Source organism: Bactrocera neohumeralis, chromosome 6, assembly GCF_024586455.1.
Source record: "Bactrocera neohumeralis isolate Rockhampton chromosome 6, APGP_CSIRO_Bneo_wtdbg2-racon-allhic-juicebox.fasta_v2, whole genome shotgun sequence".
Taxonomy (NCBI): domain Eukaryota; kingdom Metazoa; phylum Arthropoda; class Insecta; order Diptera; family Tephritidae; genus Bactrocera; species Bactrocera neohumeralis.
The window spans coordinates 8,265,719-8,284,001 of NC_065923.1; the positions used below are offsets into that span (position 1 = coordinate 8,265,719).

General features: G+C 40.9%; 2 protein-coding genes across 2 annotated transcripts; both read right to left on the bottom strand.

Moving 5' to 3' along the window:
- Window positions 1-2,028: 2,028 nt before the first annotated feature.
- LOC126763685 (uncharacterized) lies at window positions 2,029-5,155 on the bottom strand. Its single transcript, XM_050481421.1, has 2 exons — window positions 5,024-5,155; window positions 2,029-4,323 (listed from the first exon to the last, which is right to left on the bottom strand). Exons 1-2 carry the CDS (start codon window positions 5,153-5,155, stop codon window positions 2,029-2,031), a joined length of 2,427 nt encoding a protein of 808 aa, XP_050337378.1.
- Window positions 5,156-7,156: 2,001 nt separating this feature from the next.
- On the bottom strand, window positions 7,157-14,371 carry LOC126761655 (uncharacterized). The gene is made up of 7 exons (XM_050478007.1): window positions 14,194-14,371; window positions 14,021-14,124; window positions 10,068-10,139; window positions 8,985-9,948; window positions 8,751-8,873; window positions 8,044-8,573; window positions 7,157-7,932 (listed from the first exon to the last, which is right to left on the bottom strand). Exons 1-7 carry the CDS (start codon window positions 14,369-14,371, stop codon window positions 7,444-7,446), a joined length of 2,460 nt encoding a protein of 819 aa, XP_050333964.1. The 3' UTR covers window positions 7,157-7,443.
- Between the last annotated feature and the right edge of the window lie 3,912 nt (window positions 14,372-18,283).

An 18,283-nucleotide genomic window follows, 5' to 3' on the forward strand; every position in this document is an offset into this window, starting at 1 on the left:
CTTCAAGTAACATATGCCGTTAATTCAACCAAGTAAAATATATAAAGTCCGCAATTTATATATTAAGTATGCATTAAGATTTAATAAAATTTTTTTGATTTTAGAACAGACTCAGTTGTGAACACAAAATAATTGAATTTTCACGGTATTAATAAAACAGAGTTTCATTTTGTTTACGGATAAGTAAATTTGAGACAGAGGGTGTTAATGGGGTTCCCCACTATTTCGTATGAAAGTAATATTCAGCATAATTCTATTGCTGCAAATAGCACTGGTCATTGCTTAGGTCGAATGAACCACCCTAATAACCTGGCATTTCACCTGGCATCTCACCGCTGTACTAACCAACTTCGGACAACACAAACCAGTATTTCAGTAGCGCTCAAATATCTCTTGACTTTTGCAATTCTCATTAACATATTGTTTAGAATGAGCATGTAAAGCAAATTGGCAGAAAACACGAGTTTGTATTTCAGTTTCATTCTGCTTTCAGTCTTTTCTTCGTCGTAAGGTAACTTGCATAACGGAGCAACCAATCATACTTTTAGGCGTAAACACGAGCCTTTGTTTTGCACTGGAAAATACATTTTTAATAGATATCTGACTGTAATACAGTTAAGTGGGCGGAGGTGATCTACACATCACCAGTTATAAGTTAAAGCAGCATAAGTCAGAACAGCCTTATTCTAATTGAAGAAATAGAAGCTTACACAAGACCAGGTGTACAGCTTTAAGAAAAAGAGTGTGCTACTATAAGCAAAAAATAGTAAGACAATCCTCGAAACAGTTGTTAAAGTCAATTTTCGCAATCGCTTTCAATGCGCGTAATTCACGCTTAATGTCTTCAATTGATTCAAAACGGTTTCCCCGGAGCGATCGTTTGAGTTCGCTGAATAGCCAGCAGTCACACGAAGCTAAATCAGGTGAATACGGTAGCTGCAACACGATATTGGTTGAAAAAAACTAAGAGTTGTCGGTCCATAATTCTGCCCTCTTTTTACGAATACCTTCGCGCAAGCGATGCTTAACACTCCAATAGTATTTCTTGTTGACAGTTTGGCCGGTCAGAAGGACCATACCTGGATAATTGAATAAAGATGTTAACATAATTTTAATTTTTGAACTGATTTTACATGGTTCTTTCGGCTTCGGCTTTGCCACGATATCTGTTTCCGGGTCGTTTGCAAAGATCTAAATTTTATCGCCATTTTTCGAAAAAAATGTGGTGATTCTGGAACAAATAGTGCTTTCACTTTTCTTAGGCCCAAAGGATCTTTCAAAATGGTTTTCACTGATACTTCCGATATTAAAGCGATACAAGCACTGATCGCCATTCACAGTGGAGCCATCCACCTTCACCGACTCCCTTCCAGTGAACGGCATTCTTAGAGTCAAACTACCACCCATTGTGGACGAAGAGCTCGAGTTGCCGCGAGAAACGAGAGGGACCGTTGCGCAGCTTCGTTCTGGATATTGTAGCAGGTTAAACTCCTACTTATCCAGAGTAGACCCCAACATATCCAACATACATATGTCCTGCGTGCAATGAGTCTCAGCATGACACGAGCCCCCTCTTTGCATGCCCCACAGCACGTTTCTTGGGCCTCCCGTTAGATGACTTCGACCTAGATAATCCTTATCATACTAACAGGGATTACATATCCGTTAGAACAACAACAACGGCAAAAAATTGTTTATAATTTTTTATAACCTTTCACCAAAAAATTTTTAAAAGCTTTGGAGCACAAGACGATGTCAAAGCACAGAGGCCATCAAATTATTTAAGCTTAACTATTTATTTGCCATAAACAAATGATGGAAAAATACACTTGCATTAATAACAGTATAATAAATAACGAAAACAACTTCTCTTACAACTAAAGCTAACAAGTATCTGTATATAATTTCATTCCTATTCTTAAAAATTTGTTTAAGCAGCACACAATTGTGATGAGTTATTATTGAAAGTTATCCCTTTCCCTCCACACCCAAGTTTAGCACCTACCATACTCTGCTTCACACTTACACTTACAACGCGTCGTCGACTTGAAATTTGATCAAGTCCTCCACTGGGAAGCGGAATAGTGAGGCAGCTTGAGCTTCGGACGCCAGCTGTTCAACACTCGCCGAATCGCTGCGACGTTGGAAGCTGCTGTGTGCTGCAATGCGATCGTAATGTGTAGCATTCTCCGCCACGTCCAGTTTGTTGCTCACCAAAGCCTCGGCATGCGGCAGATCGGTGACCTCCTCGGCCACAATCGGATGTTCAAAGTCGACTAGAGCCTCCGGTTCAGAGCTGTCACTCCGCGAGATTTGCTGTTCCGGTGAATTTGTTGAATTCGTGTTACGCGACTGATGGCGCGGCTCAATCGGTGACAGAGACTCTCCTTCCTCCATAATTATATTCCGATTTATATTTTGTGATGGATTATAAAATGGGTTATTGGATGTGGGCGCCGGTGGTGCTGGTAGTGCATTTTGTTTTTGTTTGGGGAAAAGATTGAGATGAACCATTATTTCATTCTGATTACCTTTAAAGCCATTCGACGGACCGCTGCCACTCAGGCCAGCAGAGCTAGACATGTGTGGTGAAATATCGACCGGCATGAAGGGTGTTTGGAATTGTGACTTTGAAACTTGGTCAGGAAAACTAATTTGCATGTTGTTCGATTGCGGCATGTGAGGTGGTAGGTGGGGTTGTGCAGACGAAGGGAATCGGAAGGGAGCAAAAGCCTGTTGTTCATATGCGTGGTTGAAGCCGTAGGCAGCCGTAGACGGGATTACAGGGATGGAGTAGTGGTCGAGAAACGGATTGCGAACCGCATGTGGCCTGCGAGTGGATGAAGACACTTTCACTTCATCATAGGTGAAGGCAGAGGGTTTGAAATCTCTTGAGGGCGGTAACATCGGGTAGATATCCAGGTTGACTTTGAGTGGTACTCGTGTCATTTTCGCACGCTGCGCGTCACTAATCTCTAACAGTGGCTGATAGCCAGCCATGTACGGATCTGTGGCGAATGGTCGCTGATTGCTGAATTGCTGTAACAACATATTGGCGTTTGAGTTCAAGGGTTTCTGTTTGTTCTTCTTTTTATTTTTCGAAAGATTGCTCTGAAGTTGCAGGGCCAGCAGATTGATGTCGTTCGGCGAACGTGGTTTGAAGGGATAAATCTGATCCATAGCAATGCGCTGCTGATACGGCGCATGTGGCATCATGTTCATGATTGGTGGCGGAAAAGGTTTCATCATTTGCATATTCACCGGTATTGGCATGGGTATGCTGAACTGCATTTGCTTCTTATTCCGTTTGCCGCGGAAAAAATTGGCGATGCCACTGGACTTGAGATTTCTCAATGAGCCCGCGATATGCAAGCCAGTGGGCATCATCACCATTGGTGGCACTTTACTCGGTCCACCACCCAACTGCAATTGATGCAGTATATCTTGTATGTTTCTTACGTCGCCACGCTCTTCTTCAGCCTTCTTAAACTCTTGCGGCAACGGACCTTCATGGGGAAAGTGGAAGGGCTTGGGCTTTTGCTCGTTTGCAAACGTCGAATTGATCGGTATATCAATGTACTGTCGCCTGCTAAGCAACATGGATGGTTGACGTGAGGTGAGTCGCGGTGGGCGGGGTATCTGGTCACGCAGATCGCTTCGCACCGGTGTCATTGTTGATGAACGTCGTGGCAATTGTTCGTACAGATGCATGGACTGCCGCTGACGTCCGGCTCCAATATTCGCGGTTGGACGATAATCACTGTCAAAGCCGTTGAGCCGCCCCTCACCACCACCCATGACGAATGCATCGCCGCCACCGCTGGCTGTGGCGCCCACTAACGGCAGCGGTTGTGTTCGTCTCGCTTTCGTGCGCCATGTTCCATAAATCGGCTGTTCATACACCGAACTGCCGCCACCAGCAGCCTCACCACCAACGCCAACATCGGCACGCTCTAGTAAATAAGCCGTTTCGGTGCTTTTGCTAGCATGCAACTTTTCCTCTTGCTCATGCTGGATTTGTTGCTGTTGGTATTGTTGTAGTTGTTGCTGTTGCTGTAAGTGCGCCTGTGCGCGCATCTCCTCCAAGCCGTCGACTTTGATGTGATTCGGTGTTCTCAGCGGTCGCGTACGCGGCTGCAGCGCATGTGTTGCTGGCAACTCGGTGCGCAGCTGCACCTCCTGACCATCGATCTGCACCACCGTGGGCAGTACTGTGTCGCCGCTTGTTGGATTGTAGCTCTGTATGTTGCGCGTGCGCAGCGCTGCGGTTTGATTCTGATAATATTCGGCGGTGGATGCGACCTTCACTATCATCAAGGACATCTGTGGATGGAAGAAAGAGCGCAAGCCGCTAAAGTTATTGAAGTTTTTTCAACGAATCATAAAAAAAGAAGGAACAAGGTTTCTTAAAGTTAACATATTGCAGCGTCTGTTGTTGTTGTATTGCGATAGACTTCAAGGGCCTTCAATCGGAATTGCTGAAAGGGCGTATATAGAGTGTGAATAAACACCAGTTAACTGAGGAGCATGATACTAGAGGTCATAATTATTGAATTAGAAGTGAGCGTATCCCATTTTTTTCATTATTGGAACGGATATAAATTATATACCTACGACCAAAAACCCAAATTTTTCTATCTCTTATTTTCAACACTCTCATATCGCGATAATTCAACTGCAGTGGAAGCTCCCATTCATGGTAACCCATTCTTTATGCTAGTAGAATTTTTTTTCGAATAACCTTTGTATGTACTGGTAGTCCCATTGGAACCACAAATTCCAATAATAAGCTCCCCTATAACTGTATTTAATGGCAGTCGAAAAAGTATTTTCGTATTGTGTAAATCGATTTTTTTGATTAGAAATACGAAAAGACTTTTTCGACTATCCAAAAATTTGATATTTTTATCTAATTTCTAAAGTAAAATATATAACTGACTGAATTTGGTATATTATTGACTATGTTTATATTTAGATTTCTTATGTGGCAAATACTTTCCAAGCTAAAAATGAATTTACTTACAAAAATAATGCACATCAGTAACATGCCGACAATCCAAGTGAAAAGTCCCAAATTCACAAAATTACGCTGCTTCAGCAATTCCTCTTTGAAAGAATCCAATTTTGCGTACGGTATCAGATCCTTCAGAAACATTTTCTATACGTGGCAACACTCTGTCTCGAATATCCTTCCTGGCTGCCTTCTACTTCGACTCAACTCCTCCGAAGGTCCGCTTAAGATTGGCTCGGCGCAATTGTAATTCTCAGTCTAAATTGAACGACTTCTGACACATTGCGCACACAAAACATAACTGTGTGGAAAATCGCAGTGAAAAAGCATAAAGACCGCGGCGATTAAAAGGAAAGTTCCACCGAAACGGCGGCGCGCGCCAACACGCATCTAAGCACACGTAAGCTGGTGTGGGTGTGGATGTGTGTGTCTGAGTGCAATCAAACTGTAATTGAAAATCCACGGAGGAAAATGTTAGTGGCAGGTGTTGTTGTGATGAAGTTAAGTACCCTCACACATTTGTTCACATGTGATATGTATATGTATATGTGTGTATGTATGTATGTAGACACTTGGATTCACAAAACGATTTCATGATTAATCCCAATCAACGAATGCAATAATTATTCGTACAAGTAAATACTTAATTCAGAGCAAACGGCGCAAAATGAAAATGAAAAAGCATTGTTACTGTGCGCACCTGCCATAGTAAAAGATAGCGCGATGCGGCGCGCACTTACAAACAAAATTAGAAACCGTAAAATTGCAGAAAAGCCCATTGGCACCAGCTTCTTCAAATGTGGTTTGTGTTTGTTAGCTGTTTACTTACACTAAGCAGTGAAAATGGTGCACTTGAGCCACTGAAGCATTAGGTTATTTCAAAAGTGATCTAGAAGGGCTCAACAAATTAAATGAGTCTATGCTAAGCTAAGTTCCGAACCCGCGTTCATAATAATGTTCTGTTTGTGAATGCACGGTAGACTTGTGCAAAATTGTCTTCAGATAATTTGCTTTAATACAAACGCTTTGCCCATCATAATTACTATTGTCATATATTGTTGATCTACAACCTTCCAACAAATACCAAACTTATAGAGCTCGATCGAACATATGACAACAGGAGAAGGATGAAATGTTGTACAAGTGTTTCAGCGAATGGAAACGGCAACTTTTACCGAATAATTTCAAAGTCATACATCAATCATAATGTTTGACTTCTATCACCATTCCATTAACTGACATGTGTTCAATACCCCATTTATAAAAACAGTAAATGCCAAACAACAAAACATTAGGCAAACTCTTGTTAAAAACACCGGATGTAGGTGCTTATGGGTTGGAGGTTATGACCGTCATAGAAAACTGATATGGCACACCTTAATGCAGCGTTTTCCAGCATATTTGCTATACAAACTTGACAGCGCTGAAACTGGCAAACAAATATATATGCACATATTTTTTGTTGTAACGGAAATTGAATATTTATCTGAAAATCGTTGTAATATTTCAACTAAAATTAAATTTCAACGATTTCCTCTGAACAGCAATTACAAAACATTGTAAATTAATAATCATAACTATTGCAATTAAAAACTAGGATATTATCACAAAATAAGCTTGCCGGAACTACAGGAAAACTTTGCTTCCTCCCCTCAAACGGTATTTAGAGATTAACTTTTTAAACGGTGCAATGAAATATCGTTTGGCAACTAATTATTGAAACGTTGCTCCTAAAATGGCGATTTGAGTTCAAATTATTTGAATGTATGCTAAGCTAAGTTCCGAACCGCGTTCAGAATAATGTTCGGTTTGTGAATTTACTTATAATTTGAATGCTTTCCTTCTAAATTAAATGACCTTGTACTATTTTCGACTCTTCCAAGCAAACATCATAACATTTTTCGACATCAAACGAAACGACGTAACATCGCACATACCCCACTGATACTTCGTTGAAGTAAGTAGACTTTCCGAAATAACAGCAACAACAACTTGAAATCAATACGACACTTTTACAAAAATATTTAGGTACATACATAATTTATTGATTTCAATAAACTCTTTCATACAATGACATTTTTCCCTACAAAAACGGTAAAAAATTTCATCCGAAATACAAAAACAAAATCGTGGATATTTTTTTTTTCAATTAAAATAAGTATTTCTAATTGTAAGAGTATTTTTAAGTATAAAACAAAAAGGAAAAACATTTGAAATTCTTGCTAGAGCTCTTTTGGAGTCGAAAGCAAAAATAACGTTCTCATATTGTATTGACTAGATGAATCTAGCCCTAGTTTGCTTGTTGGTACCACATCGCTAGATTGTCAGCTTTCGGCGTTAATGAGCTTCACCACTTTTTAAATAAACTTTTAAAACTCGCAGGCTATCTTTCTTAACATAAAATTGAGTAAATCAACTGTTACAGTTGACACCTAAAAATCGAAAGGAATGCTTGGCACGGGGTATTTATAGCCGTCATCCTTGGGTGGTGGACGAGTCACGGGTGGGGGTGGTGGACGGGTAGTCTTCGGTGCTGGTGGACGAGTGACTGGTGGTGGTGGACGAGTTGTTGGTTTTGGTGCTGGTGGTTGAGGTTTGTTGGTGGGTGGCAAGTAAGTTGGTGGTGGTCTCGTCACTGGAGGTGGAGGACGGGTTGTCTTCGGTGCTGGTGGACGAGTCACTGGTGGTGGTGGACGAGTTGTTGGTTTTGGTGCTGGTGGTTGAGGTTTGTTGGTGGGTGGCAAGTAAGTTGGTGGTGGTCTCGTCACTGGAGGTGGAGGACGGGTTGTCTTCGGTGCTGGTGGACGAGTCACTGGTGGTGGTGGACGAGTTGTTGGTTTTGGTGCTGGTGGTTGAGGTTTGTTGGTGGGTGGCAAGTAAGTTGGTGGTGGTCTCGTCACTGGAGGTGGAGGACGGGTTGTCTTCGGTGCTGGTGGACGAGTCACTGGTGGTGGTGGACGAGTTGTTGGTTTTGGTGCTGGAGGCTGTGGTTTGTTGGTGGGTGGCAAGTAAGTTGGTGGTGGTCTCGTCACTGGAGGTGGAGGACGAGTTGTCTTCGGTGCTGGTGGACGAGTCACTGGTGGTGGTGGTGGACGAGTTGTTGGCTTAGGTGCCGGGGGTTGTGGTTTGTTAGTGGGTGGCAAGTATGTTGGTCCTGGTGTAGTTCTTGGTGGTGGGGGACGAGTGACTGGTGGTGGTGGACGAGTAGTTGGTTTTGGTGCTGGTGGTTGTGGTTTATTGGTTGGTGGCAAGTAAGTTGGTGGTGGCTTCGTCACTGGGGGTGGAGGACGAGTTGTCTTCGGTGCTGGTGGACGAGTCACTGGTGGTGGTGGACGAGTAGTTGGTTTAGGTGCTGGTGGTTGAGGTTTGTTGGTGGGTGGCAAGTAAGTTGGTGGTGGCTTCGTCACTGGGGGTGGTGGACGAGTAGTCTTCGGTGCTGGTGGACGAGTCACTGGTGGTGGTGGTGGACGGGTTGTTGGTTTAGGTGCTGGAGGTTGTGGTTTGTTTGTGGGTGGCAAGTATGTTGGTCCTGGTGTAGTTCTTGGTGGTGGGGGACGAGTTACTGGTGGTGGTGGAGGACGAGTTGTCTTCGGTGCTGGTGGACGAGTCACTGGTGGTGGTGGTGGACGAGTTGTTGGTTTTGGTGCTGGTGGTTGGGGTTTGTTGGTGGGTGGCAAGTAAGTTGGTGGTGGTCTCGTCACTGGGGGTGGAGGACGGGTTGTCTTCGGCGCTGGTGGACGAGTCACTGGTGGTGGTGGACGAGTAGTTGGTTTTGGTGCTGGTGGTTGTGGTTTATTGGTCGGGGGCAAGTAAGTTGGTGGTGGCTTCGTCACTGGGGGTGGTGGACGAGTTGTTTTCGGTGCTGGTGGACGAGTCACTGGTGGTGGTGGGGGACGAGTAGTAGGTTTTGGTGCTGGTGGTTGTGGTTTGTTGGTGGGTGGCAAGTATGTAGGTCCAGGTGTAGTTCTTGGTGGTGGGGGACGAGTGACTGGTGGTGGTGGACGAGTTGTTGGCTTAGGTGCTGGTGGTTGTGGTTTATTGGTTGGTGGCAGGTAAGTTGGTGGTGGCTTCGTCACTGGGGGTGGAGGACGAGTTGTCTTCGGTGCTGGTGGACGAGTCACTGGTGGTGGTGGTGGACGAGTAGTTGGTTTTGGTGCTGGTGGTTGTGGTTTATTGGTTGGGGGCAAGTAAGTTGGTGGTGGACGAGTCACTGGTGGGGGTGGTGGACGGGTAGTTTTTGGTGCTGGTGGACGAGTCACTGGTGGTGGTGGTGGACGAGTTGTTGGTTTTGGTGCTGGTGGTTGTGGTTTATTGGTTGGTGGAGGATAGGTCAATGGATTTTCTGGTACATTGTAAACATATGTGGTACGCTCTACTGGTGGTGGACGTGTCACCGGTGGTGGAGGAGGACGAGTTGTCTTCGGTGCTGGTGGACGCGTCACCGGTGGTGGTGGTGGACGAGTTGTTGGCTTAGGTGCCGGAGGCTGTGGTTTGTTTGTGGGTGGCAAGTATGTTGGTGGTGGGCGTGTCACCGGTGGTGGAGGAGGACGAGTTGTCTTCGGTGCTGGTGGACGAGTCACCGGTGGTGGTGGTGGACGAGTTGTTGGCTTAGGTGCCGGAGGCTGTGGTTTGTTTGTGGGTGGCAAGTAAGTTGGTGGTGGACGTGTCACCGGTGGGGGTGGTGGACGAGTAGTCTTCGGTGCTGGTGGGCGGGTCACCGGAGGTGGTGGTGGACGAGTTGTTGGCTTAGGTGCCGGAGGCTGTGGTTTGTTTGTGGGTGGCAAGTATGTTGGTGGTGGACGTGTCACCGGTGGGGGTGGTGGACGAGTAGTCTTCGGTGCTGGTGGACGCGTCACCACTGGTGGTGGCCTCGTTGGCTCGGGGAATGGAATAGAGGGTGGTGGGTAATCATAACCCTGAGCGGCACGTGCCTTTCTCTGAAAAATGTAATAATTTCAATTTCAGTTCAAAGGAATTTACGAATGCGGGTTTATGTGTGGATATTTGATGATGATGTGTGGTGGTATTTGAATGGATGTAAATCAGCGATACATACCAAAAGTGTATCCGTGCTAGCATCAGCACAAAGTCCGGCGACGCAAAGCGCCAAAATAATAAAAGCGCTCCTCTGTAAGTAAAGAAATTAAAGTTTAAAATTGTGTCATTGAAATCATATTTATTTTAATTTCCTATAAAATTCGGCAAAAATAAATATTTTTCATTTTCAGTTTATTATTATTCTTTCAAATTTTTTCATTTATTTTAATTTATTTTATTTAATTTTATTTAATTTAATTTTTATTTTATTTTTATTTTATTTTATTTTATTTTATTTTATTTTATTTTTTTATTTATTTTATTTTTTTTTTAATTCATTTTACTTTATTTTATTTCATCTGATTTCATTTCCATTAATTTAATTATTTGCATTATGAATAAGATTACTTCAGCAGAAAGCTACCAGCTGCAACTGCACCTGCTTCCTCCATCTGTGTGACCTTGTCGGGTGTGAATAGTATTCCGCTCGCCTTAAATCGGTTCGGTTCGTCATTCTATTGGATGAGGTATACGAAACGGTATTTGCTTGTTTTGTCCAATTTTACGAGCTAATTAAAAATGTACTTGAAATCGTGTATTCTTCTAACCTTCAATGTGACAAACACAACAAGCTGACCGCAATCTACTCGCCATGCCAACAGATTCAGAACAAGCAGCGTAATTAATCAAAACTAATGAAAAGAATACAAAGACTAATTTTTTATCTGAAAAAATATTCAACTCTTTCGAGGTAGGGTTTTCGGGGTAGGGCTTTAGATGAAGATGACGCAGATAGTCATCACTCATCAGCGCTGACAGTGCTTAAAGGCCTACATTATGTGTGCGGGCATTATCTGCGAATCTTTAAAAGATTCAAGAAAGCTCGAGTTTTATTTTTCTCTAATTAATTTATACACGAATCCGGATCTCGATTAGCATACGAATCTGCGGCTGCCATATTTTAGCATAAAATGTTTGCAGAGCAGAAATCCACAACAACAACAACTTCACTAGCAAGTATCGAGCAGAAAGCGAAAGAACCAGTCTTTCGGCCGCTTACGGCTAAGAAGATGCGCCAAAATTTATCTCAAGCGAGGGACATTTATTTTTTTATTGCTTCTTTCTAGTTTTTTCTATTCTATTTGCATATTTTTACCGAAATGGCTTCAGTCAAACATGTCCGACTGCTTTGTGTTGAAATTTTAAATATTTCAGAATATTAAATTATGGAGACGAGTTTCAGTTCCATTTCTATTTTGGGGCTGAGACGCACTCGGCCGCGACTTTTTGTGTGTGCGAGGCTGAAGTTAATTTATGTTAATTGATTGTTCTTTGTGTTAGCACAGCTAGAGCTTCAATGGATCATTGGCGACCTTGCCGGGCTTACTAACTTTTTATTTAAAAATAAATTAGTTTTGCACAACAACAACACATCTAAAGATGAGTCTTGTGCTGAGCTCTGGCAAATCTGCATCATTAATTATTTGCATGAATGAAAGTGAAAGGAATTAGAATATTGATTACTCGCAATTATTGCAATGATGAGCAAACCAAATTAAATATTTCATATATTTTATACGCTTAATTGAAACTGGTTGGCAGCGCTTTACGGAGCGTTTAGCCAATAAATGTCGACCATAATCGGTATAACTAACAATTAGCGGATCACTAGCTGAGTTGTTATCTCTGCCATTCGCGCCTTCTTACGCTTTTCCAACTTAATTGAAAAGCAGATCGACCTCTGCAGTTCGGTTTGGGCGAATTTCTATTTCTAGATTGTCATTTAAAAAAATTATTATACAATTTTTATTATTATCGCCATCTAATAAGACTTTCATAGGTGACATCCTTATTAGCTACCTGTATTCAACTGTGCTTGTGTGCGCTTTGTATGCTTCGATGGGCATGCGCGGCAACTTCAAGCGGATTTCGCACGCGCAATTCGATTTCATTTGACGAATTAAAAGAAGTCAACGGTAAAGAAGATAATTGCACATTTACATTAAAAAAACCCTACTTGTGTGCATACAGGGTGTCCGCAAGCAGTATATGGAAAATAAAAATATTATTGTCCGACCTTTTTTTTCTTTTTTGTTCGCTTATATGCAGATTTTCGTTTTCTTATGCCATTTCTTCGCATATGTACACAAGCCATGCCTGCGAGCAAAAGCCATTAGTCGACTGATCGATAGCTCATTTATAAAAATATATATTGGCAATAGTGTGTTAATTGCTAATGTGACTTTTTGGCTATAATTTTGATTGATGAACAACACAGCGTGTTGTTGTGAAATGCTGTCTACAACATTGCTGAAAGAGTGGCATCATTTTTTGAGTTCAACTAGTTCAAGGACATTGCGACTTGGCAGAACTATAACATGTCAGGCAATTTTTATGGTTACATTTGTACGTTTTCTTAATTTTTTCAATAACAATACTCGTTTCCTATCCTAGCAAATCGCTCTATTTGAGTTTTGTTTGAGTTGATGTGCTTTAAGGAATGACTACACTGGTTTACAGTTATTTTGCGTTTGCCTTAGAGGCTGTTTCTTGCTAATTTTGGGTTGCTAAAACCGAAAATGATTCGTAAAAATTTGCTACAATAATATTTTTAATTTTCATTTATTTTATTTTACTTTATTTTATTTTATTTTATTTTATTTTATTTTATTTTATTTTATTTTATTTTATTTTATTTTATTTTATTTTATTTTATTTTATTTTATTTTATTTTATTTTATTTTATTTTATTTTATTTTATTTTATTTTATTTTATTTTATTTTATTTTATTTTATTTTATTTTATTTTATTTTATTTTATTTTATTTTATTTTATTTTATTTTATTTTATTTTATTTTATTCTATTTTATTTTATATTATTTTATTTTATTTTATACCATAAGTGCCGTTTCTTGCTAATTTTACAACATTTACTATAATGACGAAAAAAAGTTGAACGTGATGAACATTTTTTGAACTCAAATTCTTAATCAGCACACTTTAAATACCCCACAGACCTCTTAATACAGCATAAATTTTCCAACAGATTTACTCAATAGTGCCATTAATACAATTTTTTTTTTTAATTTTTTCAGCAACAAAATTAGTAATTGGAGAAATAAGTATAAAAAGAGTTTTGTACAAAAATTAAAATTTCAAAGTTTTTGCATATATTTCAGTCTATCTGAAGCTTAAATAAAATAAATACTATATATTATATTACTTATTTCTGTTACTTTCGCGCTTGTTCATACCGAACCTTATTGGAAGAGATTCTTTTGTAGGTCAGCTTTAATTTAGACTTAAAAAAGTGTCTTGACAATACAGGTTAAGTGCATTTAATCTTTATAAATACCTTCTATTAACAATTACAAATACATATGTATATATATATGCTCAGTTTGGACCCCACTGAGTCGCAACAACCGCGTCGTACAAAAGCCACATGTCAAACTTATGTATAAAATTTAAATATTTATATTCCGTAATAAACTCAAAACATCAATTTTCTTAGCCTTAATAAAAAACTTCAATTACGCTGCATTGCTATTTTCAAAACACGTAACTACCAAACGTCTCGAAAACAAACATTGAGTAAACTGTCAGTGCAAACAAAAGACTTAAGCAACGAACTCGCTGTGTATAGCGCAGCGTAAATGCATATAAACGCTGTAGATCGGTTTATGTGCGCATTGGCTACTGTAAAATCGAACACGAAGATAAAATACACTTTAAATTGCCCCCACAGATGACTGTCAAACGACGGACGATAATCGCCACAGCAATGATTAACACGACGATGCGATGCTGTGGATGGCGATTGGCGGTTAGCCGCTGATTGCCGCCTGCTGCTGGTCAGTGCTAGTAGCGGTGGTGGCTTTGTTTGGCCACTGACATTGTTGTTGCCTCCGAAATGAAGGCAAACGTGACACCTCTGACATTATTGGCGATATTGCGCTCGTCTAATGCACACCAAGGCGTCGCTGAATGGCAGCTGACTGCGCTCTTTGATTTATTTTAATGTCGCACTGCGTCAGCAGCACTGGCTCTGTCAGTAATCTGCCATAAAGGTGCACTGCAATGCAGAAACAATGCATTTACATGCATTTGCGCATTCATGTGAGTTGAGGAATATGAGTTTTACAGGCACAACTGCTGCTGGCGGCTGCCGCACGCTCAAGAACTTTGCGCAACAGCGTTGCAGTACGCTTGCGCGCCGCTTGACAGTGCGAACAACATTTGCCACAGCCGTCTGCAACCGCGGCGTGAGCGTCATCTTTGGTGATCGCCAACAGCCAGCATTGGGTTTCATCATCACTCATGCGGACAGACATTCGTCGTCGCCCATGTAAATATGTGTGCACATTGTGTGCGCAATTGACGCTGGTTTGTGGGCAATTTACAACATAATTCAATTTACTTTGCTTCACTCGCTCGTTTGTTCGTTCGCTTGCGCGCCTGCGTGCCTGCGTTTGAGCGCTGGGTATCTGTGTTATTTGAACACATTTTTTTCAGGTGGCATGCATTCCTCAACGAGTGCAATCGCATTTGGCAAATATTTGAATTTCGTTGAAATATTTACGGCATTTGCCGTTGTAGTTGACACTATGATTGGCAATTGCCCCCTCGCGTCTTGTCCACAATCAAATCATTTCTACACAAGTGTCTTTTGCAACGTTTGTTCGTCTCACATTTGCCTAATAAATCACTTTGTTTTCGAAATATTCGCTTCGGTTTTTGTTTATTGGCATTTAAGGTCCCATAAGTGTTCACTGATTATTTATTGATCGGCAAATGTCCTTCGATCATTTTCAAAAAACTATCACTTTGTAATCCTTTGACATTTCAATTAATTAAATTTACTTATTTTTAATTTAATTTAATTTAATTTAATTTTAATTAATTTTTTTGTTTTCAATTTTATTTAACCTTATTTCATTTATTTATTTATTTTTTTAATTATTTATATTTTTTATTTAACTTTCTTAAATTAATTAATTTTTTTACTTTATTTTATTTAATTTTATTTTTGCATTAACTGTATTTTTCAACCGCTGATATTTTTTCGTTTATTTTCGTAAATGTAATTTTTTACCATTTTGAGCACAATTCAATCACAACTCCCGGTCGTGAGCGCGTAATCCTTTCTTATATGTGTGTGTGTCTCTGAATTAATCCTTTTTGCGGATTTTTGTATCCCAAAATATTCGTTGTATCGATTCAGAATTCAACGCTGCTATTGAATTCGATCGATCGATCTGACACGACCAATAAAGGCTAGATACTTATAAACGGACAACCACAATGCCGTTGAAGAAGCTACACTAAGCGATCTCTGTTGGTGGTTCACTTCTGGGTTGAGTGCGGGTTACCAACTAAACCATCAAAACCTATAGATTTTCTATATATACTCGGAGCAGATGTTTCGGCTAGCCAACGTATGGGCGATAACTGGTAGTACACTCTGACCGATTGAAGATCGGAATGCTTGAGAGCTTCATTCAGCGTTGGATGCTGCCTGGCTGGCTGGCTGGCTAGTTGGCTTTCAGGTTGATCGTTGATCGTTGGTTGCTTTGTTGCCGAGCAAGTTATTGCTCTGTCGTCGATTAGCATTGTTGTTTGTGTTGGTGGCAAAGAAGATGCTACAATCTGCCAAAACACACACATACACACATGCAAACACAGATACTAAAACAAGCAACGCCTCGCTCAACAGCTTAGCAAGCGTTAAGCCAAACATTATCAGGTTGCTTCTGCGCTTGCCATTATCGCCGTCTGCCGCTGTTGCCCCGCTGCCGTCGTCACTGCTGCGCTGCCGAGAAATAAAGAAAATCTTCAAATTATCTTTAATCAAAAAACACAAATCGCTTTATGCCAAAAGCTTCTGATGACGTCTATTTCGGCGGTTTCTACAAATTCACAGCCACCAAAGGCCACAGCCACAGCCACACAGCGCACACACACACACACACACACGCGCGCACTTTATTAATGTGAATTTATAATCGCACATAATATTAATATTCAATAGCAACGCCGCTAAAGTGTCCAAAAATACGCAAACGCACCTTAACTCAAACTTTATTTCGGCGTGTAAAACTACATTGAGCTTTTTTACGATTTTGTTTGTGTTTTCGCTTTTCGACTTGCTGAGTTTTTGTCAACTTCGCACGAAACTAGATTGCAATGAAAATCTGGTCTTGCCGTTCTGTACGCAAGCCGTTGACGTCGGCAGCATCGCCTAACTCGCGCCGTTTTTGGGTGCTGGCTCATCTGCCAGCGGCGACCGGCTCGGGTCGGATGCGCTGAGCTGAGCTCTTCTGGTGTGGCCGTCCGTCGTAAGCTTGGTGCTAAATATTTGGTCATGCTCAGCGGATTGCCGTAATGTATACCCCCTCCTCGCGCACATAATAGGTCCACATATGTGCGGATGCGTCCGTTTTTGTAGCGCACAATTTGTTGCATGTTGTTGTAGTAGACTATTTTAAGCTGACGGACAACCATAATGTTGGTAATTTGCGGCGCAACAACACCATTGGACACGCGATGTCTTTACTAATTTGTAGTAAATTCTCAAAATTAGTAAGGCCAAATTGAGATGGCACCAAAGTGCATGCACCCGGCACATAAGTTGGGACGATTCTGATATTGCAGCACACTTGTCTCGCTATTTTCGCCAATACCATATTTTCAATGTTTCGTCTATTAAGTCAAAAGTCGAAATTTGTTTTATTATATTACCGTTATATTACCATTCAATTATGAAGGATTCCTGTGACCAATAAAGATTCTGGATTTTATTGAATGAGTGTTGATTACCAAATAATTTCCACCACTGATATTTAAAACGATTTGGAACTAGAAAAAGGCGAAGCTCGCAGAGGTCAAAAGGTTTTGTGGACCTCAGAAGGTCACAAAGTAGCTAATCTAAGCGAGCTGTTGATTTCTGGCGTAGTACATGGCTAGAAGAAAGCAAAATTTTCTCCATCTCCAGTTTGATCACATTAATAAACGAGCGCTCCTTGCAAACTCAGCAACTCCGCTTTATGAAGACATTGTAAATAGCGCTCTTAGCTAACTCAAGACAAATCTGACCATCAAACTTTGCCAACAGATTCGAACCATACATCTTCACTCTACATTTCATTTGCGAACTAATCTAAACAGAATCCTTCCTGTTTGTTCCGCCTTTACTAGACGTAGGATGTAACATTTAGACAGGCTTACCTTTGGCGAACCGGAAGACATAACTGAAATCCGTTCCCGCGACAGTCGGGTCTGGGTAACCGGAACGCACCCGAATTTTTATCCCCAGCCAAGGACTATCAACACGGCAGAACTCAGCCGCCCTAACAACAACAACAGCGTAACTGAAACTGAAAATTGGCGCTTTTTTGTTTGAGAGGTTTTTGTGATAAATTATTTAAAAGTTTTACGTACTACAACGGACCAACGTTTTAAGCTGTTCAAGTGAGCTCCCTGTTAGAATCGACTTCTATAATATAAATATATAATATAAACTTCCAAGACAACCTAATGATCTGAGTAATCAAAATAAAGTTAAGGTTCAAAAGTATCACTCTGATATCCTGTGAGATAACATCTTAAACGGTGTAAGCTTGTTGGAGTAGTTCAAAAGGCAACACAAATTTTCATGACGTCCGCACTTCCCACAAGTTCAAGTGAATGTACCTTCTTAAACGGCATTTAAAATAGCTTCCGACCTGACATTTAATCTACAACAGTTACCAGGCGATGAGTTCTTCTTCCTCCCCCTGAAAGCGGTGGCAAGGATTTTGAAACTCCTTTAGAATAAGACTTACTTCCACCGGGGTTTTAGGAATATTTTCTAAACTGAAATACAGTCTAATGCATTAGCGGATGCCATAGCTTATCGTTTATATTGGATAGTCGAAAAAGTCTTTTCGTATTTTGTCAATAGATGTCATTAGTAGTCGTATATCCCCAGTGCTACCAATCACATTGTGTCATACCATATAGTGTTGGAAAAGAGAGATTTTAAGCTTCATTAAACCAAAAACAAATTAAATTCGGGGAAGCACAAAAAAAGTTTCAACTGTTCAAAAATGAGTGAAAACAATGAAGAAATTCGATGATTTTTGAAATTTTTCCTCTATAAGTCCCGCCGCTATATGGTGCAGAGGCTTGGGCGATGACAGCAGATGAACGTTAGGTTTTCGAGAGACTGCGAAAGATATAAAGAAGGGAAGCAT